The following is a 26,886-nucleotide window of genomic DNA, read 5'->3' as shown; positions in this document are numbered from 1 at the left end:
CTAAATCCAATGACTAACATCCTTACAACAAGAGGAAAGGAACAGAGAGATACCCAGAGACATAGAGAACAAGGTGATATGAAGATGGCGGCACAGATTGGAGGGATGTGTCTACAAGCCAATCAAGCCAAGGATTGATGTCAACCACTAGAAGCTAAAAGAGATTCATGGAACAGATTCCCCGCTTAGAGCCTCCAGAAGGAACCAGCCCTGCTAATGCCTTGAATTTGGACTTCTGGCCTCCTGACCTGTGAGAGAATACATTTCTGTTGTTTTAAGCCACCTAGTCTTTGATAATGTGTGGCTTCCCTAGGAAACTAATACAGAGGCTAATATTGCATTACAGTAGCTGAAAATACCAGCTCTGGGGTCAGACATGAGTTACTTAATTTATTTGAACCTCAGTGTTCATACCTGTAACATAATGATAATAGTAGTACCTGCATTTGACAATTAAAATAACTAATACATGTGAGGTACTTAGCACAAAGACTGGCTGATACCAAGAATGGAATAAATGTTCACTACAAGAATATTGGTGATGCTATACTGATACTACTGCTGCTGCAGCTGCAGATGATGATAATGATTAAGGAAAGAGATACAAATCTCTGATCATAAATAAATATATATACACACACATATATCTATGATTCATAAGATTAATACAATGTTAACTATATGGAGGCAGTGTTCAACATTCGCAACACATGTATATTCAACCCATATGGTATGGGCATGAAATGATTCAGTGAGGATAGCCTGCCCTCTTGTGACAGAGACATGAGTGCTCACAAAATGCCCATGTACTCTTCTATTTCCCAGTCTCATTTGCAAGGTGGGGCGTGTGAATAGCTCTGACTAATAACATGTGTGCAGAAGGACTACCCAATCTTCGTTAGACTTTCCATGAGTGGAAAATAAGTCTTCAATGTGTTAAGCCACTGGAATTTCACATTCTATCTTGTGTGGCACTTGCCGTTAATTACCTTCACACCCTCGTTTTCACTCCCTCACAATCATCCTCACCCCAACCCACCGCAAACTGTTTGGAGAAGAAGAGGAAAGGGTGTTTCATTGTCTTATACTGGAAGCATTATTGGGCCCAGACTTTTACCCAAAGGGCAAGTTAAATTTTAAACCAGCAGAAGAAAAGCATACACACCGGACTGCTCAGATTTTAAAAAGACAATGAGCTCTAGCCAGAAGACCCCTCCTAAAGTTACAGGCACACCTGGGACAAGCATCCTGCAGAATATTTCTACCATCTCCACCCCAGAGAAGAGATGTACATTCTCAAGGAATCCTTTTGTTATCTTCAAAAATCCTGAATGAAAAAGTCCTTCTAAATAACAATATTGGAGAAATATCTCATTAGGTAAATTCCATTAAGTTACAGCAGTCAAAATCCTTGCACCACGCCTTTAATCCCAGCACTTTAGGAGGCCAAGGCAGGAGTTTGAAACCAGCCTGGCCAACATGGCAAAACCCCATCTCTACTAAAAATATAAAAATTAGCCGGGAGTGACAGCGCACAACTGTAATCCCAGCTACTCGGGAGGCTGAGGCAGGAGAATCACTTGAATCCCCAGGAGGCAGAGGTTGCAGTGAGCTGAGATCACACCACTGCACTCCAGCCTGGGCGACAGGGCGAGACTCTGTCAAAAAATAAAAATAAAAAAATTTAAAAACCCTTGCACATTACATGGTAAGTGCAACAAGAAACAGGAAATGGCCAATAGAGTATTTTTTTTTTTTTGAGCCAAACCGTGAATTGAAGAAATTCAAAGGAAAACAACAGTGATTTGACTTTTTTAAGCCTGTTATTTGGCAACAATTGTAAAGCATGATAATACTAAGATTGGCAAGAGTATGACAAACAACATTCTGCTCATGTTTGAGTAATGGGAGAGTAAACCAACAAAGGGGTGTTTGTCAATTCATAGGAAAAGCTTTAAAATATAAACATTCTTTTTGGCTCAGGAATCCCATTCTAGGAATTTAGCTTAAGGAAATCATTGGCAAATATGTATCTGCTCAAGAATGCTTATCATAGGCCAGGTGTGGTGGCTCACAATCGTAATCTCAACACTTTGGGAGGCCAAGGCAGGCAGATCACCTGAGGTCAGGAGTTTGAGACTAGCCTGGCCAACATGGTGAAACCCCATCTCTACTAAAAAACTACAAACATTAGCCAGGTGTGGTGGTGCGCACCTGTAATCCCAGCTACTCAGGAGGCTGAGGCAAGAGAATCGCTTGAACCCAGGAGGTGGAGGTTGCAGTGAGCCAAGATTGCACCACTGTACTCCAGCCTGGGCAACAGACCAAGACTCCATCTCAAAAAAAAAAAAAAGCTTATCACGATGTATTTTATGACGGAAAACACTGTAAACAACCTAAATAACAAATGATCGCTGATTAGTTGAGTACATTATGATACATAGAATGGAATACTACATAGCAATTTTTAAATGGTGATTTAAAAAATACTAACTGGCATTGAAAGATATTCATTAGGTATTGCTAAATTAAAAATAGAGTTAACAAACTGTAAATATAATAAAATCCCACTTTTTAAGAAAAATATTATAAATGTGCTTAGAAAAAGTCTGAAAGACTATGTAACAAACTTTTAATAGAAGCTGGCTCTGAGTGTCAGGATCCCCAGATGATTTTTTGACTTTTTAATTTTTTTTCTTACTGTGGAAATTTTAGAAAATATGTAAAAGAAAATAAGACTTAAAAATTACTTGATACAACAGCAAGAATGAACCCTAAGGTAAACTATGGGTGATGATGATGTGTCAGTGTAGGTTCATCAGTTATAAGGAATGTACCACTCTGGTTGGGGATATTGATAGTGGGGGAGGCTGTGCATGTATTGGAAGAAGATGCATATGGGAACTCTCTGTACTTCCTGCTCAATTTTGCTGTAAACCTGAAACTGCTTTTAAAAATATAGTTTATTAATTAAATAATAATAAAGTAAGTCTATTTAAAAAAAAAAAAAAACTAGGCCCAGCACTGGCACAGTATCATTTCTGCATTGTTCTGTTGTTCAAAGCCGTCACAGGACCAGCCAAAGTTCAAGAGCTAGGAAAATAATCTCCACCTTTTAATGGAGAGTGGCAAGGTCACTTTGGATAAAACATGGAATAAGAGCAATTGTTGTGTTGTTGCAGCCATTTTTATAAACTACAATCTGCCATTTAAATATATATTTTAAAAATAGCTATCAATCCAAAAAAAGTAAGAGGTGAGAGAGGAGGAAAAAGAAGCACTGAAAAGGTGAGACAAACAGCACAAAGTGAGGAGATACAGAAAAGTTCAGATATAATAATCACAATTCCTGAAAATACAATAAATTCACTTAAAAAACAAAGATTGTCAGAGTACAAAAGAAATAACTAAAGCTATATGATATTCATAAGAGACACCCTTAAAATGTAAGAACAAAGAAAGTTTCAAAGAAAATGATAGAAAAATATACATGGCAAATTCTGGGTTAGCGACATTAACAGACTATGTAGACTTTAAGACAAAAAACTCACATTATTAGATAAGAAGAGGGTCACTACAAAAACAAACAGATACTTGATGTCTCAGTACATGGAGATAACATTGTTAATATTTTTATAGTATTTTAAAGCTTCTAGTGCACAGTGAGTGAAACCAAGTGAGCACTCACATTTACAGAATGAGTTTTTAGTCATGTGTATTTCTTATTATATGTTCCACATAGAAGAATGAACAGAAGCAAATGCACCTGAATATTAACCATGATTGATTTGAGGTAGTATAATTTTAATTTAATTTTTCCTTCCTTTCTACTTTCTTTATTTTTCAAGTTTTCTATGGTAAGCACACACTATTTTTATACCGAAAAAAACTTAGAAAAAAATAATAATCTCCCAGATTTTTTTCAGGTTAAGTAAGAACTTTCCAGAAATCTAACAATCAAGTTGTCCAATATCTCCAGCCAACTGTTTTTTTATGGCTTTTGTTTCTAAACTTGGGACAATTTAAACTACACAAGGCTGATCAATCTTTGTTATCAGTCAACAGTCACCTTCTTGGTCATCAAAAAGCCCTTTTAGGCACCTTCACCTACGGGGCAGGGGAGGGGGGTTTACCTGACCCAGGATGAAAGCTCACTGCACAACCATGACCAAGCTCCACTGAAGAAGAATACAGGCAAGCAGAAAGTATAGTTAGAGCAGGAAGACAGCATCAAGCTTCACAACATGGAGCAGAACAAGAAAAAGAGGTTCAGTGAAAGATACAGAAAAAGAAAGCAGGGGCCAAGCACAGTGGCTCAGGCCTGTGATCCCAACACTCTGAAAGGTCAAGGTGGGAGGATCCCTTGAGTCCAGGAGTTCAAGAACAGTCTAGGCAACATAGCGAGACCCTGTCTCTATTTATTTTTTAAATAAAAGCAATAAATAAAATAAACAGAGAGGAAGGCTTTATAAAGCAGAATTCATGCTAATGATAGAGAAGGCATTTAGGAAGACAAAGACAAGATGAGATGAAAAAAGAGAACAAGAATGGTTTGGTAGAGGGCAGTCACTAAGGTTTCAGCATTTGCAATTTGAGTGGGGTTAAGTGGACAGAGGGGAGAGTATAGAGTCAGAATACAGAAAACCATAGAGAATAAACAGTCAGACATTACAATTAAAGAAAAATAATTCAATTATTTTGTGTCAATTAAAAACAAAACAGTTTTATGTAAAAAAAAGTTTTTAAATAAGGAAGTCATAGTCATAGATGATAGAGAAGATTTATATATATACTGCAACTGAGTTCTGTAAGTCAATACCATTTGAATAAATTAGTGTAATAGCACAAATAGGATTTTTCTAAATTTTTACACAAATGATTCAAATAGTTTACACAAATCACTGCCCCTGTCATCTTAAAAATATGCCTTTAAAGGGCTCCCTTACAAGACCACTGACTATAAGAATAAAAGGGCTTGCAATATATAAATAGAAGGCAGTAGAGAGGAGAGGAGAAGAGAAGAGAGGAGAGGAAGAAGAGGAGGAGGAGAAGAAGGGGGATGAGGAGAGAGGAGGAGGAAGAAGAAGAGGAAGGAGAAGAGGAGTCCATGTGACTGCTGCAAATTCAAGGAAGAAAACTTGGCAGAAGAAAAGAGGAAGGCAAAGAGAAGAAAAGCAAGACAAAGCCTTTGCAGTTGCAGCATCCTTGAAGAAATAAATCGGCCTCTTCACCTGTCTCAGAGCTGCCCTCATAAGTGTAGCTATGTGAGTAGTAGCTCTTCCACTGACAACTGCCGCTCAGATTATCTGCACTTGTGACTTGCTTCTTGATGTAGACATTTGAAACCTGTTATGCTTTCTCCCTTCATGTTTTCTTCATACACATAGTGTCTTATTGCATCCGAGACTCTCAAGGTTCTGTTTATTCTCCTCTATTGGATGACAGACTCTTTGAAGTACCTTACAGAGTCTCCCAAACTGAATTTTGTAAATGTTACGCAGCTTATATTTTAATTAACAATTCAGAACATCCACAAGTTCTCCATGTCTGGAGAAAAAAACATTGAATGCTTTTGTGTAAGGGGAAAAAGGCACAAAGATAGCAATATTTTTCTGACATAGAATTTTCTAACATAGATTTTTCTGACATAGAGCAACTAGAGCAAATGGTGTCCTCACAATTGTAGAGGGCTTAACGGTTCATGGAATAGTTTCAGGAACATAATTTTATTTCATTCCTCAAGTCTACACTCTTCCCAATCCTTCGACAACCCCAACTCCCAACCCAAGTTTGAAACACTTTAATGAGTTTTCATTCCTCTTGGTATAGAAAAACAAATTCTTTGTCTTGCCATCTAATCTCTATTTCTTACTTTGTCTTGCAACGCCCTGCCCCGTTGACCTCTGCACTCTCGCCACACACACCTTTTACCAGTTCTTCAAATGCTTCCCCATTTGTGTTAAATGTTCTTTTCCAATCCCCCCATTTTGCCAGTTAATTCCTACTCCAGTTTCCAGCTCCCATTGTTGTCACTTCCTCAGGGAAACCTTTCCCAATCTCTCTGACAAGGTCAAATTCCTTTAAGAAAGTTCTACACACCTGCCTTTCTTAGCACTGAGCCCAATTATAATTTTACATGTATTGTATGCCTATCTGTATGCCTTCTGTCTCACTCAGTAGACTGAAGTCCTACAAGGGCAGCAACTCCATCTATATTTGTTCATCAGTGTATCCCATAATAATCTCTGTGTGAAGAGGAGATATGATAGCCACATTTGAAAATATGGCAACTGAGTCTCAGAGAGTTTAATGGATTCATTCCAGTAGCACAAACATGGCTGCTAGATTCCAAGGTACTAGATTCCTGATTTCAAGGCCAGGGAATACATCATTCCGAGGAAGTATTGCATGGCGCATAGCAGGTCCCTAGTGCAGACTTGCTGAATGAAAAACTGAAAACAAAAATGAAAGTAAGAAGGAATGAATTGTGAACTCAAATATGGTTTTCATTGTGAAGAAGATAATCTTGGCTGTGATGCTGGGCAGGTCACATCACCTTTCTAGGCCCTTGTCCCTCTGCTGAAGGTTGAACTACGTCATCTCCATGCTCTGTGATTCTGAGTTGCTGTGCTTCCAAACTCCTCACACCTTGGGATTCTGTCTAACAGCAGGCACCTACATATGGTGGGTGAGTTACCTAGCAGCCCACATTTGACTTTATATTTTGGATCATTTTTAACATATTCAAAGAGCAGTTACACTGTGCAACAAGAGGCAACTGCAGGAGCAATTACATCAAAGATAACATACGGCAGCTCAGAAACAATGGAAAGTTATTGCAGGATGTTAAGCACAACAGATGGAAAAGCTTTGCTATAACCTTGACAGTTGACCGAAAGACTTCCAGATACATGATATAATTGTATTTATGGAAGCAAAGAACATCTGGCCAAAATAATAGTATTTTTGAATTTTCTGTTCCAGTTATTAAATGATTCAAAAACTGGCCAGGTGCAGTAGCTCACACCTGTAATCCAAGCACTTTGGAAGACTGAGCTGGAGGATCACTTGAGGCCAGGAGTTTGAGATCAGTCTGGGCAAAAAGCAAGACCCCATTTCTACAAAAAATTTTAAAAAGTAGCCAGGTGTGGTGGTGAGCGCCTGTAGCCCCAGTTACTAAGGAGGCTGAGGCAGGAGGATCACTTGAGCCTAGGAATTTGAGGCAGCAGTGAGCTATGATCACACCATTGCTCTCCAGCCTAGGCAACAGAGCAAAAGCTTGTCTCAGGAAAAAAAAAAGGTTCAAAAACTACTAAAAGGGAATTGTAAATGGTCTTGGTCCTTCAGCCAAGAGTTACATAGAAACTATAAAGGCGACTCTATCTCCTTGTCCCAACAAATTTGGGATGCTCAGTGTAACTAGCAGAGATGTATGCTCTTATCCTGCCCTTCTTGTAATTGAATGCCCCACTAAAGTCCTCTAGAATCTGGACCTGTCTTACCTTTCCAGTCCACCTCTTACTGATGCCCTGACCTCACCCACACTCTGGCCTCATGACTCTGTTTTTCATGACTCCATGAGAAATCCCACGACTCCTTGAAGGTCCAGCTCAAATGTCATTTTCACTTGGAAGCCTTCCACAGTGCTCTCAGGAAAAACTCAGGGCTACCTCCTCCAAACTCCCACAGCATTATTTATGCCCATGTGATAGCACTGCTGGTCATCTGATTCATGTTATGGTTACTTGTCTATATATTTATCTCTGTCTCCTGCCCCAATCACCCCACCAGCTTGTGAGACCCTTAAAGATAGAAACCTTGCCTTATTCTTCATAACATACCCCACTCACACAGTTACATGCCTGACATTTAGAAAGTATGCTGAGTTAAATGCTAAGGGGCAACTAATCAAGAGATAAATTTATTGTAATAGAAGAATAAGTCCTATTCTGTCAGCCCATATAGGAAATTTTATTAGGGAGTTTTTAGTGACTTCACTTTTAACACAAAGAGGAACTCAAATGCTAAGAATTTCAAGCATTCTAATATGCTAGTAATGGAACTATTTAGAAGAGGTAGAATATGTTTTCTATTCCTTTTTAGCTAAAATGATTAAACTCTTTTCTATGTCAAGCACAGAACTAGAGTTTTGTATGCATTATCTCATTTAATCCTCAGACAACCCTATGGGGTATTATTATTCCCACTTTCAAATAGGATAGTTAAGGTCTAAGTGGATTAAGTTACTTTCTCCAAGCCACAGGGTTAGTAAGTGGCAGAGGGCTGGGACTTGAAGCCAAGTCAACCTTACCTCAAGACCTGAACTTTTTATTACCATGTTGTTCTCCACCTAGTTTTAGGGCCAGCTCTGGTGTGTGAACTGTAAATCATAGTTTTTAATGTTTTTCTTTACCACTTTGTCAATCTTACTGCAAGTTTTATTCACATAGCATCTTTCACTTAGATATTTTATAATTCTATTTGGCAGACCCTTTATCATCTTTCTCATCATTATTATTAACATTTAAAATACTTACTTTATCCCATGGTATGCACAAAAATGCTTAGGGATGAGAAACAGGAAGACAGGGTAGTCACAGAACTTGTCTAAAGTCACATTGCTAATAAGGACAAGAGCCCAGAGTGAACCCAAGCCATTTGACTCTAGCACCCAGCGCTATCTGGTACTTCCCTAGGGCATGTCTGCATCATTTGCAAGTCCATAGGTCAAAGAGTCTGGAACCATGTTACCCACCCAGTCAATTCCTGAGTCAGGCCAGTTGCAGTAACCAAAATCACATATGAATGCAAATGCCTTATTTTCAAGAAAACAAAATCCATGTGTTTTCCTAAATGCTGTCACTCCCAGATAATTGTGCTAAAAGCTGGCCCCAGCTGTAATTTTCCCTCACTTGCTTCCTTTAGGTGTTCTCAGTTCTATTTTATCCCTACTTGGCATTGTCCTGCATTGGACTTAATCCTTTTAGGGAAACACAGGTAAATAATCTCAAAGCCATAATCACTTTCCTGGTTGGTCAGATTGTTTTTTCATTTTATTAGGAGATAACTGTTTACCATCATGGAAGTTCCACATATGAGATCTTGATAACATAATAAGCGTTAATGTTTACTGAGTTTTTATATCATACGCAAGATGCTGTGCCAAGCTCTTCACCAAGATCCCTCATTTATCTTCCCTGTATTAAATCTGTTTTGCAAGTGCTGAACTAAGCCCCGAGAGACTGAGAACCCTGTACAAGGCCCATGGCTGGACCCCAGTTGTGTCTGACTCCAGAGCCTGGACTCTTAACCACACAACATATTCTCAGTGTGTGCTGGTACTATTCGAGTCTCTTTTCCCTTCTCTTTAGTTAAGAAAAGCTACCCAGACAGAATTATTTTTAAAAAGGAAATACAGTACCTGATAAGGCCCAAGTCATCTCCATTCAAATCTACCATTTTCAAGACTATCATTTCCTTGTCTGTATTTGAAGAATACCTAGTCAGTAAAACAGAAAAGCACAGTCAGTTCTGTGTTAGAGCCTGATCCTCATGTAAGATGAACAGTAGCAGCTGACACAAAAACAAAAATGCCTCTCAGTAAGTGAGATGCCTTGACAAGCAGTAGTTCTGTGAACTGCATCCAGTACCTCATTTATCAGCTAAGGAAAGGGTATGCCATTGCAATCAAAGTTGGGGGGACTAGGTCAAGCAACTGGAGCTGAAATACACATATTTTTATATAACATTCAATATTATATAACATATATCTATTTCTTACAAAAGGGATTTGTTTGTCTTTGAAATTTCTACTCATATCAATTTTTAATGAAATCTCTTTAAAAGAGCAGGGAATTTGCAAAATCAAAAGAATTCAAGACCTGCAACTTAAGTGTTCTTTTATGTCCTCTCAAGGGAAATCAGATTACATTTTCTAAAAATCATCTCCTTTGAAAGCTATTGAAAAATATGCAGAAAAATGTTAAATGTCAAATGGTCAAGTTGAAACTGTGATATTATTTTACAGTGGTACAGTAACCAAGCACCTCTCTTCTGTCACAAACCTGGTTCATCACTTAAAAAAAGACAAAAAGGCAAAATAATCCTCTCCCTTAGTCTTTCCATTCAAGTATGTGGATTTATTTCTTACTCTTCTGTCCATATTCTTTATCCTTTTATTTTCTCTGTCTTGCCACACTCTCACGGACTAAGATGATTTATTCTGGATAACACATAATAAAAGAGCGATTCATTAATTTAATAAATATGCATTGTGCACATTTTTATCTCCATTTTACTGATGAAGAAGCTGAGTGACAATAAATTAAGATAAGTAAATCACTAAAGGTCACATAACTAGAAAGCAATAAAACTAAGCTGAGATCACAGTTGTTCCTGATTTCAAAGCCCAGAGTCCTTCAAACATCCACACTGGCTCCCATAATCAACAAAGTGGAAAGATACATTAATAAGTTGGTGTTTGTTTCTACATTCACTTTTTGTTTCTGCTTGTTTTAGATTATGAAGATGTTTTTAAGATATAGCTGTAATACTCTCTTGGGACCTCACCATATTCATCTACTTAGATTTTGTTGCTGTTCCCTAAAGGGAATGAAACGATTTCATTTTGACGATTCCTCCTCACCTTGCTCTCTCTGACTGCGGATTTTGAAGGTAAGAATAGGGACTTCTGTTGATCTGCACACCATCCACATTTCCTTTATTGATGAAGATTTTGCCTGGTTTCATATTTGTGTGTGCTATGTCAATGCTCTGAAGGTTAAAAAAGAGGGGCATGTTATAAGCTTAGAAATCCTGGTGGGGATAATAACTTAGTCAACATAAACAGAAGAGCCCTGTGAACAATTTCCTTTGTCTCTAATGTGTCCACATTATGGGATAAAAGCTGGAGAACCACATCGCTGTTGCCAATCTGGAGGTAAACAGAAATGGCTTTCAAGGTTGAGATAAAGGAAATGCCGTGTTATACAGAAGCACAGTACTGATTAATGCCTGAGCTCACAAAATGTCACATCTCCTGCTCTCTCAGGACTGCTAAATGAGGCTCAGTTTGTCACTTCAGATAGCCAAAATGGGAGACTTGACTCCTACAACACTAACACAAGTTTTGCTAACATGTAAGTGTTTCCACCTCCCTCCCCTTGCCATTCTACCACCACGGCAGAGTTGTTCAAACTTTTTTGACTGTGAACTACAGTGAGAGATACATTTTTCGTCATAACTTAACACATATCAACATATGCATCCCAAAACAAAAGTCCACAAAGCAAACTATATCCTGACTGTGTGTCATACACTATATCTTACAATCTATTTTTTAGCGTTTTTTATGTAATGCTTTTTGCAATCCATGAAATTGATTTCGTAAGCCTTTAATACATTGCAAGCCTCAGTTTGCAAAACATCAATGTAAAGAAATTTCTGCCTATGCCAGCTGGATCTCTGAATTTTGGGGGTGACATTGTAAGAAAAAATCAAGAATAAGCCTGGAATACAATAAAATGAAGCAAAACATTAGCAAGGGTCCTATGCAACAAAATAATAAGCTGACAGACAGAAAAGAGAGGAGCATAAGCTACTGAAACCAGAAACAGGAGAGGAGTTTAAGGGTATTTGTCAGGAGCTCCACGGAAGTCTGTATCTATAGTAGAGAACTTGAAAAATTGGGATGTGTGTTTATAAGTTGGATTCTCTTTGTACTTTGGGAAATATTTTAAAATTTTAGAATTATTTGTAATTACGTTTGGCTCCTTCATGGGTTTCTCTTTGTGTGACTTTGTGCAAAGAACAGGCCATATAGTGCCCTCTATAAAGAACCCCAAACCAAAATGTTTTCTGTCTGTTTAAATATCTACATTGGGCTTACTCCCATAGAAGCCTTCTTTTCTAATCATCCATGCCTCATCCCTAACAGCCCATAGCTCAGAACAAGAAGCTAAGATAGAGTCAGGGAGGAGAAAGAATGGTACATGCTAATACTATGCTCAGACCCAAATCCTATAGGGACTCTTCATATCACATCCAATCACTCCTAAAATACCTATAAGCAATGTTAAAGAACAGCTGCCTCTGGGGGCTCTTTGCCTACCTTCAAGATACCAGTGACCATGTGCTGAAAAGTTCGATTGCTAAATCCTTCACTGGCAATTACAAACACAGTATACTGGAAATATCCTGCAGGACCTGAATGAGTGTGAGTGCCACTCAGGATGACATTATCTCTTCTGTACAGGGAGCCATATTTACTCTGCAGTCTGTTCAGGACCTTCAAGAAAAAAAGTAATTGAACTAAGAAGAGGGATAACATAGGAGCTCAACGTTAGAAAAGGCTTTGATGAGTTCAATCACTGATCCAATAACATCTGTATGAGTCCATTCTCATGCTGCTAACAAAGATATACCTAAGATTGAGTAATTTATAATGGAAAGAGGTTTAATTGACCCACAGTTCAGCATGACTGGGGAGGCCTCAGGAAACTTATAATCATGGCAGAAGGGGAAGCAAATACATCCTTCTTCACATGATGGCAGGAAGGAGAAGTGCAGAGTGAAAGGGGGGAAAGCCCCTTATAAAACCATCAGATCTTGTGAGAACTCACTGTCTTGAGAACAGCAGCATGGGGGTACCCACCTTCATGATTCAATTACCTCCCATGGGGTCCCTCCCATGACCCATGGGGATTATGGTAACTAAAACTCAAGATAAATTTTGGGTGGGAACACAGCCAAACTATGTTAACATCTCTTTCAAATGGCCCCTCACTCTATGTTTGAGGATATTATCATAGTAATAACAACTAAATAATAATAACAATACCTAACATTTTATAGATTCTTGCTATAAGCAAACACAATGCTAGGTATGTTATATATAGTACATATTTAAAAATCTTTATTACAATTTCAAGAGCTACACAGGTATTGTTAAGCCCATTTTTAGCTGAGAACATTGAATTATACAAAAGTTAAATAAATTGCCTATTGATCTAATAAGTAGCAGAGCCAGACTCCAGACCCACGTCTAAATAGAGAACCAGTACTCTTATTCATTCATCATTCAACAGGTGCTCTAAGCAAAAGAACATATGAGGTTCCTGTCTTGAAGATATTTTTATTCTAATGAAAGACAAAGACAGTAAGCAAGCAAATAAATATTAAATATTATATCATAGAGTGATAAATGCTATGAAGAAAAACATTGGTGCATAAGGAAAAAGAAAGTAGTGGGTGTTAGTGAGGAAAGATCTTCTAAAGAGGGGCTCTCTTTTACCAGAGGCTTAGATGAAGAAAGCAAGCCGGCTGTGCAATATCTGGGGGAAACACAACTCAGGCATAGTGAGCAGAAACTGCAAAGGTTTTAAGCTACTCTAGTACCTCATTTCCCAAATGAAGAATTCAGCATGCCTTGAAACGAACTCTTAGACTTGTTGGTCTAGGGGACGCCATCCACCATGATGCAAGGACACCCTAATAATCCTGTGGAGAAGCCTAAGTGGATAGGAAGCATCCTGTCAGCACTAACTTGCTAGCCATCTGAGTGAGCAACCTTAGAAGTAATTTCTTCCGCCTTGGTCAAGCCATCAAACAACTGTGGCCCTACCCAGCATCTGAGTGGCACATCATGACACAGAAGTGACGATATATGACTTGTTCTAAAACAAGTCAGAATCATCTAACTAAGCCACTCTGGGAATCCTGACACACAGAAACCTTGAACAGCATTTATTATTGTTGTTTTAAGCCACTAAGTTTTTAGACGACTTGTTGTACAGCAATAGACAACTAATACAAAGAGACTTAGTGAATGAGTCAATCAATGAACATCCAAATGCACGACTAATGTCTTCATATGGTGCATACACATCCAGAAAACACCAGAGAGAATACTGGTGATGTTGCTGAGCATCTGTTGCTGATTATGCTTTAATAAGTTACAATCTAAAGTTTGGTATCATTGTGGCTTTTTTGTGAAAGATAATTAAAAAATGATCCAGCAGTTTGTAACACAAAGGATAAATGCTTGAAGGGATGGGTACACCCCATTTTCCATGATGTGATTATTAGGCATTGCAAGCCTGTATCAAAACATCTCATGTACCCCATAAATATATGTACCATGTACACATAAACATTAATTAAAGGAAAAAAAAATCCAGCAAAAGTGTCCAACCCAAAGCAATTGTTAGCAATGTTTACTTTGAGTATGGCATGGGCACTCTGATAAGCTGTCTCTCTGGAACACACAATAAAATTAAAAGCCCTCATTTGTATTGTTCACCAATTTCTGTGGTGTAAAAACTTCCTGTCCTGCCTCACTGCACAGAGATCTTCCATAATCTTCATCCTGTGCTGGAAATTTCATCTATCTTAAAGCCGAGACTGAGAACCTACATAGAAGCAGGCGTTATAAATAATCTTAATGGCACTTATTTAGCTACATTTATTTTTCACACTTTCCTTTGGGTTAATTTGGGAAAACTAAGTGAGTTCATTTAACAGCCTTCCCACTGGGTCTTAGATTGCTCGGGGATGTAAAAATAGGAAGAGATAGATAAATGGTGCCCACTATTGACTTGATAACATCTACAAACCAACACATTAAACTCCTCCCCATTCTACCCGCCAAAGTCTACTCTTTGGTTCTTTTATTTCTGCTAATGACCATACTATTTCCCAGTTAGAGCCATCTCATTTTTCAGAAAAGCCGTATAGTATAGTAGACATGAGCATGAATTCTGACACCAAGATGCTTAAGTTTGAATCCCAGCTCTGATAGTTCCTAGCTGTGCAACCTTGGGTAAGTTACTTGGCCCTCTGAAAACTTGGTTTCTCAATCTGTCAAATGACATAATAATAATACCTCCCTCGTAGAGTCATTTGGAGGAGTAAGTACATTAATCCATACAAGGCACTGACGAGAGTTCCAGACTCAGCATGAATATTATGTGAAGTATTGGCTTTGTATGTCTATTCACCTCCAAATCCCACTCACATTTAATTTCTTTTTTTTTTTTTTTTTTTTGAGTCAGAGTCTCACTCTGTCACCTAGGCTGGAGTGCAGTGGAGTGATCTTGGCTCACTGCAACCTCCACCTCGCAGGTTCAAGCGATTCTCCTGCCTCAGTCTCCCAAGTGGCTGGGACTACAGGTGCCTGCCAGCGTGCAACTGATTTTTGTATTTTTAGTAGAGACAGGGTTTCACCATGTTTGCCAGGCTGGTCTCAAACATCTGACCTCAAGTGATCCACCTGCCTCAGCTTCCCAAAGTGCTGGGATTACAGACGTGAGCCACCACACCCAGCTGACTCATAGTCTCACTGCCATCACATTGGTTTAAGATCTTTGTGCCAGCCTCACGTGACAAAGGGGGAAATTGTTAGGCAAAGTTATAAAAAATAAACACCCTTCCAGCAACTCCAGCTTCCCTTTCTTGTTCCTTCAGCCTTTTAATATCTTGTAAAACTCCTCTGGGTGAAATCCCTCTGTTTGAAATACCTAGTATGCTGATTACTGTTTTCTTAACTGGACCCTCACCAATACAGCCTCAGTATCACTTTAAAGAACCTGCTAATTTTTGTCCTCACTTCTAGTTCCACTCTATTCCAATCCATATCAAACATCTCTACCTGCTTAATCATCCTAAAACAAAATGGTGTTTATGTCACTCCGCCACTCAGAAGATTTCCCAGAGTCCATATCACCCACAGAATTAAAAACAAGCCGGCATCTCAGGCCCTCTGCAATTATGATAAACATATCTTCCAGATACATCTCCAACTACATGCCTCCATATGTCCTAATAGATCTCCTCTGTTCCCTCATAAAAGAGTCTACAACCCTCCTTTGTGCCTCTCTGTGTTCATTCTGTTTCTTCCATCAGATTTCTCTCCCTTCCCATCCTAACCATTTAAAATTCTGCTCACTCAAGTGTCATTTCCACCATGAAAATGTTTTCCTAATTTGCATTCCTGAATCCCTACTGGTGATCTTAAAAGACCATATGTCCACAAAGTCTCAGATATTTTGTCCTTCAAGAAGTAAAGCTTACTTTTTCACCACTGAGTGTGGGCTGGACTTAGTGATTTGCTTAATGAATAGAACAGGGTGAAAGTAATGGTGTATAACTTCTAAACCTGGGTCATACAACGCACTGTAGCTTCCTCCTTGCTCCTTCTCTTGGGTCACTCACTCTGAGGGAATCTAGCTGCTGTGTTGTAAGGATAGGAAGAGTGAGGAACTGAGGCCTTTGGCCAACTTCCACATGAACAAACCATCTTGGAAGTGGACCTTCAAGCTTGGGTCAAGCTTTCAGATGACTCATACTTCGCCATCACCTTGATTGCCATAGAACCTAAACCAGAGCCACCTAGCCAAGACAGAATTCCTGACCCACAGATCATGTGAAACAATAAATGTTTGTTGTTTTAAGCCACTATAGTTTGGGGTAATTTCCTACCCAGTAATAGACAACTACTATCCCACTGTACCTTCCTTCAGTTAATTATAGCTATCTGTATATTTCTGTATATCTCTATATTTCATAGTCCTTCCTTCTATCCACCAGCTAGAAAATGACCTCCTAAGGGAGATGAATTGTGACTTATTTAGTTGTGTGTCCCCTGAAGTGACACTAGCAAAGTACCTTACAAAAAGCAAGTGGTCAATGCATTTTTCCTTCTAAGAGTATAGAATAATGTTACTTTTAGGAATGTATCTACTATACAGACACTTGCACACATATGTTTATTGTGGCACTATTCACAATAGCAAAGACTTGGAACCAACCCAAATGTCCATCCATGATAGAGTGGATAAAGAAAATGTGGCACATAAACACCATGGAATACTATGCAGCCATAAAAAGGGTGAGTTCATGTCCTTCGCAGGGACGTGGATGAAGGTGGAAACCATCATTCTCAGCAAACTAACACAAGAACAGAAAACCAAACACCACATGTTCTCACTCTTAAGTGGGAGTTGAACAATGACAACACATGGACTCAGGGAGGAGAACATCACACACTGGGGCCTGTCGGTGTGTGGAGGGCTAGGGGAGGGATAGCATTAGTAGAAACACCTAATGTAGATGATGGGTTGATGGGTCCAGCAAACCACCATGGCATGTGTATACCTATGTAACAAAACTCCACGTTCTGCACGTGTACCCCAGAACTTAAAGTATAATAAAAAATAAAAAAAAGAATGTGGACTCTGGGATTAATCATACCTGTGTTCAGTATCCAGCTCTACCGTTTGCTAACTGTGTGAAATTTGGAAAGTTACCTACCTTCTCTAAGACTCAGTTTTCTTATCCAGAAAATGGAAATAACAACAAAGCCACCTCACTGTTTTGTGGTAAGTGCAGGAGTGGGGAAAACACTTAATCCCCTGTTCCTCATGTGGGGATGCTTCCCACATGTGATGGGGGAGGCTTCCACTCTCCTCCCCAAGAGGGAGCAATGTTAAAGTGATGCTTTTAGGCCATCTCATTATCCCTCTCACTGGCCCCTTCACACAGCAGGAGGAGAAAAGTGTTTAATAGGTGAGGCTAGTAGAACCTGACATTGAATGATGGACATTTATGGTCATTGTTCTGGTCAATGCTCCAGCCGCTCCTCTTTCTCACATTCATGAACATGTTAGCAGACATTAACAGAACACATTGTCTCTTAGTGACCTGATCCCATGCAGAAAATATAACTGGGTCAGGGCTTCGAAATTGCCTTAGAAACATAGAACTGGAAGTTCTATCGTTCACTTGCTTGGTTGGTTGCTTGCTTTCTCTCTCTCTCTCTCTCTCTCTCTCCATCTCCTCCTCTTTTTGTATGGATTTGACAATTTCAAATTCATACAAAAATAATCAGAATACTATAATGAATCCCTATGTGCCTATTACCCAGCTTCTATAACTACCAATTCACGGTCAACCACATTTCAATGTTGTGTTTTAATTCGCATCCAATTCCTCACATGTATTCTCAATTGTCTGAGAACTTGAGGAAGCACTTAGTGATTAACTGGTGCTCTCCCAACTTCTAACAAGGAGGATTAAATATGGGAATATATATATAAAAGTCACCTGACACATTATAAGCTTTCAACAACAACATTAGCACTAATAATGATGATGAGTCATCAGCAAAATTGAAAACAAATTTTGACCAAGATAACTTAGATTGAAATAGTGAGGATCATTCTCCTTGTAAGATTATCTGGTATATTGTCAAGAGTGTATAATATTGAAGGTAGTAGAATTTCACTGAATGAGAAACCAAGAGGAATTAGTTCCTGTCACATTCATCCACTTTTCCTTAAACCATGTGATTTCTTCATTCATTTCTCCTCTCAAATCACTTACCTCCAGCCTGAGCCTTTGGGATACCATGCCTATGTCGATGCTGACAAACACTATTCGATTGGACCCATCAGGTTCTGCCATGATGAAAGCACGACTGTATAGCCTGGTGAGGATACCCTGTGCATTCTGGCCGGATTTGCCGTAGCCCATCTAAAGAGGAAGAGACAATCAGAGCTGCTCTGTCTCACTCCCCTGCTACTAGAAACCAGGCACAAACATACAATATAGGCGACTGAAGAAAGACAAAGAAAAACATCCACATGACATGGTGGCTCTGAGCGAGAGAATATATGTTTTCAAAAACTAAAAAGAAAAAGGAACGAAGAAAGCCAAAAAATATCATAAAAGAGGCTTGAATCTTCTGTGCAGAAAAATACAAAGGCAAAGAATCAATCAGGTTGGCAGATACTGTTCCCTGGCTTATGGGCAGGAGGGAGCTGGTGAGGCTTTGGAAATTCTATTACTAACACTAACACGGGAGATCTTTCTGGTCCTTCTGGTTTTGGCAATGGCTCTTTTTCTCCTGCCTGTCTAAGGTACTACAGGAAAAAATATTTCCTCTACCTCCATTCCACATTGCCCAGGAACATTTTAAAGAATGAAGGCTTTCTCATGTTGGTTGTTTAGTGTATGATTTTGTTTTCTGTAGAAAATGGTATATTTATAATTAAGTATTCTTCACAGAGGGTACCTCACCCTGGCTTTTGCCATAGTAAAAGTCGTGGGTCCTGTCGTGGGTGAAACTGGCTGGTAAATTCCTTTATCGCCCACAACATGGGGCGGTAAAGAAATTTACCAAGACAGTCATAGGTAAAGAAAGACAGATTTTTTTATGTTGCAAGGGTTCAACAGGCAGCACAGCAGAGAAGGGGCTGTCTGCAAAGAAGCAGGGGCTGGAGGGAAGTTTTATAGGGTCATGCTGAAGCGGGGCATATGCAGAACGACGTTGTGCTGCTGGGGCTACATGCAGAGTGAGGTATTTGGGAACAACATGTTGTGGCAGCAGGTTGTCTATGATTAGTCATCTCTCAGAACAATTGTTCTCCCCAGCCCTGGGACCCCTGACTTATCAGGACTCTACAACTCCCTAAGCCAAATCAGATCACATATACCTATCCCAAGCCACTTCGATCACCATGTCATAAAATTTACCCATAAAACTACACCAAGATCTTTAGAATGCCCCCTCTACTGTTTGCATTACCCCTCCTGGGAGGGTTTATTTAGGGTTCACATTCCAGGATCACTTTTCAGAACACATAGTCAAGAATCATACCTGGAAAGTAAAGATTACTTGGAGGGAGGGAGTGAATCCCATCAGACAACTTCATGCTCTGGTTTCCTAGGGAAGCACTGACATAAATGGGTATTTCCATCACATAGCCAAGACTAGCAGTCAGTAGGGCCACACCTGTCACATAGAAGTTTTATTTGCTTTCACAGTATGGTCCAACTAGGTTTCCAGTTTTAGCTAGAGTTGCCTTTATTTTTTAAGTAAGAGATTTGAATCTTCAACTCTGTAATCTGGGGATTTGGGGGCTTCTTTTAAAAAACTGCAAGATAGGGCAGCCCTGAGCCACCATTTCTTATATGGCAACAATCAGCCAGATCCATATACTTTCTTTGTGCTTTTTTTTTTCCCTCAAAGTTCCCACCATTTCCTACTACCTCTCACCCCCAAACTTAGGATTCACTAGACATTTCTTATGTTACACTGGCCTGGTGATGTCATTTATGGTACCTGCTCACTCCCTGTAATATTTGAGTTTGCCATCTCTGCCACTTATGCTCATAAAAAAAAAAAAAGGCCAATGGATTTTACAGGGGATTGTGATTGGATAAAAGTTTTCCTCTTCCTTCTTGTATGAAATTCATAGCGCTAGACAGCAGCAAGGTCAATTAAAAAGCTAGAAGAAGATAATGATGATGTTGTAATAATCAGAAATGAATGCAGGTTGTAAAATGATAAAATTACTTGTTTCACAGTCTCCTTAAGGAGCCCATTGTCTACTTGCCAAATTGATATCTGCTACTTGTCCTGTGCAGTCAGCTCGTCCAACACCAATATGGTAGCCACTGAAGTTCTGAAATAGAGGAGGCTCTGGGGTTGAAGTCACTGGAGAAGTTTGAGTGGCTGTGGAGCTCTGGGTGGCTGTGGAGCGCTGGGTGGCTGTGGAGCGCTGGGTGGCTGTGGAGCCCTGGGTGGCTGTGGAGCCCTGGGTGGCTGGAGGGCTTTGGGTGGTTGACAAAAAATGGCCTCCTAAATCTAAAACCAAATAAGAGATTTGAGAAACAACATTTCAGCCCTCTTATTTGTCAACATCAATTAGAGTACAATATATAGGCTCAGGTTCATAAGGAAAACTCTTTATATATTTTCTTAAACATAAAAATATATAGAGAGAAACATCTCAAGAACTTGTTTAAAAATCATAATCCTAAACAGGATGAGAGATGCTTCAGACTAACAATCAAGGCCTCTGTCAAATATCCTTCAACTCCTCATCACGAGCCATTCTTTGTCAAACTCACTGCCTTCACTCAAACCCTGCTCTTCTTTTCCAGCTAAACTAAACAGGTGCCAGGTTTACTAAATCCAACATCTGGGGATTGGTTTCTTCCAGTTTTTCTATCCAGACTCCTCACTCCTTTCCTCTCCACCTACCAAACTCCACCACCTGCTTCAGAGTTAGTCCATTTCCATCACACCTAGATCCGACTCATCTCCTCACCTGTAGGATGCCACCCCACTGGCTCTACCTTGGCTCTGATCCTCTTTGATCTTCTAAAGACTTATTTTTAATGCAACCTAGATCACTGTATACATGTTGATATAATTTCATCTTAATTATTCTAGTATTTATATATTCATATCTATATGTGTATGTCTTTATACACATATATTCTATATTAATGTATGCACATATATTTATTATACACACACATACAAATATCAAGGGAAGCAGAATGACATATAGGATTTTTGTGAGAAGACAGATGCAGAAACAAACTGCCTGGGTTTGAAACCTGAATCTACCACTTACTAAGTGATCAAATCGCTTAACCTATTTCACCCCATTATTCTCCTCTATAAAATGAAGATTATAATAACATCCTGCTTCCTGGGGATGTTTTGAACAATAACTATGCTCACTAATATTATAAACTTGGAACAATGGCTACTATGTAGCTTTGATTTTCTTTACCTATTTATACATGTTATATATTCATCATTTTGTTTATTTCCCTTCCTCAGACAATAGTCAGGAGTTGCCAAGGCATCAAATATCAGTGTCACAAGGCATTTGTGGTCAGAAAGTACTTAGGCAAGAGATTTATAGCTGATTCCTTCTGAAATCCTGGAAATCCAGAGCTCAAAAAACTTAGAGATCACCTAACATAATCTCCTCAGTGTTACAGATGAGAAAACTGAAAATCAGAAAAGTGACTTAACCAATAGTTAATGGAGAGCATGTGATGAATCTGGTATGCAATCCAGATCCTCAAACTAAGGATCTGATGCTCTTTCGACCAAATTCTAGGTGGAGTTAGAATCCATGTCTTCTCATTCCCAAGCCGAGATTTTCTTGAAGACATCAAATATTGCAAGGAGTGGAGCAGGCACCTTCACTATTGCTTCACTGCTACCAGCATAGGAACGTCATACCAACTAAAGCCAAACCTAACACATAGCCAAGGGTAAGTTATTTGCAATCTCAGGGTCTCCGTTTCCCCAAGTGTAAAATGAAACTAATGTAAACAGTAGGACTAGCATCCACCCTTACAGGATTTTTGTGAGAATTAGATGAGAAAATATTCTAGAATCCTCACTATGGTGCTCAACATAGAAGCCATTTAATAAACAGTAACTACTGCTATAAGAATAGTTACTATAATTATTAATAACCTCCCCGAGTCTCAGCCTCCTGATTTCCTAATTTTAAGAGCTAAAACTGAATAATTCTTTTTCTTTTTTTTTTTCTAAATGGAGTCTCACTCTGTCACCCAGACTGGAGTGCAGTGGCATGATCTCAGCTCACTGCAACCTCTGAACCCTGGGTTCAAACGATTCTCCTGCCTTGCCTCAGCCTCCCGAGTAGCTGGGATTACAGGCATGCACCACCACAACCACCTATTTTTTTTTATTTTTATTTTTAGCAGAGACAGGGTTTTGCCACGTTGGCCAGGCTGGTCTCAAACTCTTGACCTCAGGTGATCTGCCCACCTTGGCCCCCCAAAGTGCTGGGATTATAGGTGTGAGCCACTGGGCCCAGCCAAAACCGAATAATTCTTAATGATCCTTTCACTTCTATCAGTCTATGACCCTGCTGTGCCTACTGCTGGATCAGAGGATCTCTGATCCTCTGTGTTTGCCAGGAATTCAAAGCCCTGGGACATGGTAGAGAATGTGCAGGAAAAGACACAGGCCACAAAAGGGAAAACTGAGGTAGAAAATACCATCTTCTCCATTTGGCCTAAGGCCAGACCTGTCTTTACTTTGGTCAGAGCTTCAATCTTTACCTGTCTTCTCTACTCATTTAACAGTTATGTAACCTAACACTGACTGGAACAGAGGCTCCACCAAGACCCACTGCCAATCTTTGTGTAAATGTAGCCTACATTGTTCTCAAAAACTTTGTTTCCAACATTTTAAAAAATCATGAGATATCTAAAAATTCCAATTTCCAGCTTCTCTGGAAAACTCAGGAGATCTGAGATCATGTGTTCTCTCTACAACAAACAGCTGCCACCTGGGAGAGGCTGTAGGCCTTCTTCACAAGCATTGCACCTGTCTCCTCCTTGGTCCACCTCCTCACTCCACCTCATCTGCAAAACTTGATTAGCCCTTGTAAGGATTCATGTTTGAGACCCCTTTCTCTAAAGCTCTTCACAGACTAATTGACATTCATTCAGTGAGTCTTTCATTCTCCTTTTGCCCCCAGGAGAAAATGATGTCTACAAGGAGGCAAATTGAAAGATTAGAGGTTCAGGGCAAAAGCTGCCATTACTAGACCTTGACAAATCTTGGGCTGTGCTTAGATCAATGGAAAAACTAATGGCAAACAAGTACATGTCAGAATGCCTGTCAGCTGGCTATTGGGGACAAAGGTAAACTTGATAAAAACTGCTCTCAGTGCAGAATGGGCAATTAATGCAAAGGGAGATGGCTATTCCAGGCTGCTTAAGTACATGTAGAACTATCAGCAGACACTGTTTTTCTCTTTGGTGTCCACAGTAATCAAGAAGTTTCATACAGCCCTAAAAACTGCATCTAAGAGAGCCCACGACACTTGCCTTTGTGATTTTCAGTGGTCCCACTGGTGATAAACAAGAGGCTGAGAAGGGCCACTGTGATGGCACTCATCATTACAAGGAGGAAAATCAGGAATGTCTCCAAGTTAGAGAAGGTGCGTTTGGCCATTTCTTCTCAGGTACAGCAGAGATGGAAGAAGAAATACTGAAGAGGAAGAAACCACAAATTAAAATGCAAATGCTTTAATCCAACCGAGGTTAAGATATCTTAGCTCTTTCATATTAATAGACTATACCAAGGACGACAAGTACAGAGCACTTACCACTCATTCCATAGACCAAGCCCATGGCAGACAAGACCAATCAATTACAGCATTCTTTTTGAAAAGCTTGAATGTGGTTTCCAAATCTTTCTCAACACAACACTCCTCCTGGCAGCAACCATTCATGATTTAGCATTGGCCACTGAGCTCAACTGAGCTAAAATCTATTCGCATTCCTCAGCCATATCACACTGCTTTCATTTATGGTAATGATGCTGTTTATGGATCTGTACCACGGGTCTGGGCTGAGAGTGCCTCTGTTAACAAGGATGACTGATGCACGCATACTTCTTGTATTTGGGAGAAGACTGGCTGGGATTAGAATTATCTTGTTCACCTGGAGATGAATCCCATAACTTTGGCCTTTACACTCTTATGTTTTAACTTTCAATTACTATCTGGTGAGAAATGGGCGTGGAAAAGGGAATTAGTACCTCTGGTCTGAAGGCAGGCATTACAAAAAACATCCCCCTTCAGTGATCAGAAGGATCCCAAAGATTTTGCAAACCCTGTATCAAAGGATGAGAATTTAAAATGTTCCTATGTTCTACAAAAGTATCAAATGTCATTACAGATTCCTTAAGATGTTTTAAGGGAGGGAGAATTAATCATTACTCAGAGGAACTATACAAGTTAAAACCCCATATAATGTAATAGAAAGAAATATAATATGGTGGTTAAAAATTTAGTTCTGAAATCTGACTCCAGCAGTCAAATTTCATTTCTGCCACTTACTGGGTGACTTTGGGAAATTTCCCCCAATACTGAACATCAGCGTCACCATCTATAAATAGGAATATGATTATGATCATCTTATCTCAAAGTTCTCATAAAACCTATCTCATAAATTTCTTATAAAAATAAGATGAGATGAAGCAACAGTACTTCTTTTGTTCAATAAATGCTCAAACTGGTAGCATTTATTAATAGATTCCAAAGTAGCAAAGAGTCTGTGCTCTTCCCTGTCCTTTAAGGGAATTTACAGGAGGCTATTGTTAAAGGAGGATTGGAATCACAGGTGGGACCTTCAGAGCCAATTTTCTTAACCTGTGCTTTAGGAAGCCTGAGAGGTGAAATGGTATTGGAATCCCAGGATTTGCCCCCAAAATAGGGGATTTGTGGCTAAGATGCTGCTACCCCCAAGAGTTAAAAAATGGCAACAATGTAGGTGTATTTAGTACAGTCAATTTTTTATTAAATTTGACTTATGTAACAAGATATATAAAAAAATAGCATTTAGAGTTTATAAAGAGTTTAAATTTACAATCCTGAAATTTCAAATTATCTCTTAAAATAATTCATAAAATATGGTGACACTGAGCTAGCATTCCCATGTGGCAAGAGTTTCCTAAAACTCAGTGCTGTTGTTCTCTTTAGATGGGGGATATATTCTTCAACCTGCCAGTCTCTACCCAGCAGGCCTTATTTATCTAACTTACTACCTGGTCTGTGCAAGCATTTGATTTTGCAACTCCTGGGCTAGAGGCGAAAGATCAGTCTCACAGCAGACACTTCAGAGGGTAGGCTGAACTAGGAGTGGGCAAAGAGACTGGAACATCTTCCCAAATTTTCTGGTTATTGGGAGGCTTTCCTCATCCACTTATCACCACCATAATCCCCTTAACCACCAGCAGCAGGGACAACTTCAAATGTGGAGCAAAACAAATCAGATCTGTGACTTATGACCAACTTCTATTGTCAGTTCCCAGGAGTCGGGAAACACATCTGAGATATGCCTCTGAACTCTAAGGATCTACAGAGAATTACTACTCATTAGCAGCTGTTTCACCAGCAAACTTCAAACCTAGTATCTCTAGTTTTTGCTCAGAGCTTTGGTTCTCTAAGCCTTCCTACTAGCCAAGATGACTGACAGCTGGACCTCCCAACCCCAGAGCATGGACAGGCAGACTGTGTACGTAAATGTGGTCATGTGTTAGAAACCTGTGTATCAAACAGAGAGGGTACAAAATAATACTTTTTTGTTTCTAGTTTTGCGTTGGTGAGCTGATGACATTTTATACCACTCAACAATGGCACTTTGATTTAACGTTAGTGTTTCCACCTATTACGTGGACTTGAATGATCTACCTCATGTGTTTCACCATTCTGTTTAGCTGCCAGAATTGTTGCCAACACAGTAACATTCTTTTGAACCACTTTAGCTGACTTGACCACCACCTTTAAGGAAATTAAAACTTGGGTTAGCACTATATATTTCTCATTGGTGATTAAAATCTGAATTTGAATGCTAAAGCAGATGCCTTCCCTGCCTTTAGAATGCAAACACTCTTTGGTAGAGCTAAGCCAATAATTACATCTTAAAGGATTCTAGATTTTATAATGGTTCACACTTAATCTGTAGTAATCCTGAAAATTCAATAATGAGGCTCTAATGGCACAATAGCAAGCCATTTGCCACATCTTCACATAACTGGGTCCCTGTTTTTCAAAGAGAGAGTAAAAGGTAACAATTTGGCAAAAGAGGGTTCCAAAGCTATGAGATAAATTGAAGCTTTAGGGTCTCTTCAAGATCTCCGAGACAATAGGATAATTCAAGAGCCCTCCTTCCCTCCTTCCCCAAGAAAACATAGCTGTCCTTACCTGATTCTAGTACTTAAAAGAGGTTTTGCATCCCAGTGAAGCAAATGGCCATCCAGAATCCTGTCCCCTTTCCCCTTGCACGTTGCTGGGCTTATACCTCTCAGCACTTTCTGAAAACTACTGAGAAAAATTTTCAGTCAAGTCCAGGAGCCTTAGAGCTCTCATTAGCATACCTTTGTGGGCTTGGTACAAGTATGAGATTAAAGAGTATTGATAACAAAAGGCTTATACGTGAACTCTCTCTCAGGGCAGACTGTTATCAGAGGTAGAAGTTGCAGAAGGCCTGCTGGACTGAAGGTCATTTCACTTTTTCTATAACTTTTCCAGCATA

The 26,886-nt window shown here is 39.4% G+C and overlaps 1 protein-coding gene across 2 annotated transcripts in view; it reads right to left on the bottom strand.

The window, feature by feature from the left end:
- LOC116458007 (neutral ceramidase) overlaps positions 1–26,677 on the bottom strand; it is a 67,402-nt gene extending 40,725 nt beyond the window's left edge. For both annotated transcript variants that reach the window (XM_032137536.2, XM_032137546.2), the window contains exons 1-7: positions 26,556–26,677; positions 23,674–23,836; positions 20,394–20,644; positions 18,379–18,528; positions 12,110–12,286; positions 10,646–10,773; positions 9,422–9,499 (exon numbers count right to left, since the gene is read on the bottom strand). In XM_032137536.2, coding sequence (XP_031993427.1) covers positions 9,422–9,499; positions 10,646–10,773; positions 12,110–12,286; positions 18,379–18,528; positions 20,394–20,644; positions 23,674–23,800 — 911 coding nt within the window. In that variant the 5' untranslated portion in view covers positions 23,801–23,836; positions 26,556–26,677. The remainder of the gene's footprint in view (positions 1–9,421; positions 9,500–10,645; positions 10,774–12,109; positions 12,287–18,378; positions 18,529–20,393; positions 20,645–23,673; positions 23,837–26,555) is intronic.
- Between the last annotated feature and the right edge of the window lie 209 nt (positions 26,678–26,886).

The sequence above is a fragment of the Hylobates moloch genome, unplaced genomic scaffold (genome assembly GCF_009828535.3).
Source record: "Hylobates moloch isolate HMO894 unplaced genomic scaffold, HMol_V3 SCAFFOLD_3, whole genome shotgun sequence".
Classification (NCBI taxonomy): Eukaryota; Metazoa; Chordata; class Mammalia; order Primates; family Hylobatidae; genus Hylobates; species Hylobates moloch.
The sequence above is the reverse complement of the archived record's forward strand: the minus strand, read 5'-3'. Positions and strand labels throughout refer to the sequence as shown.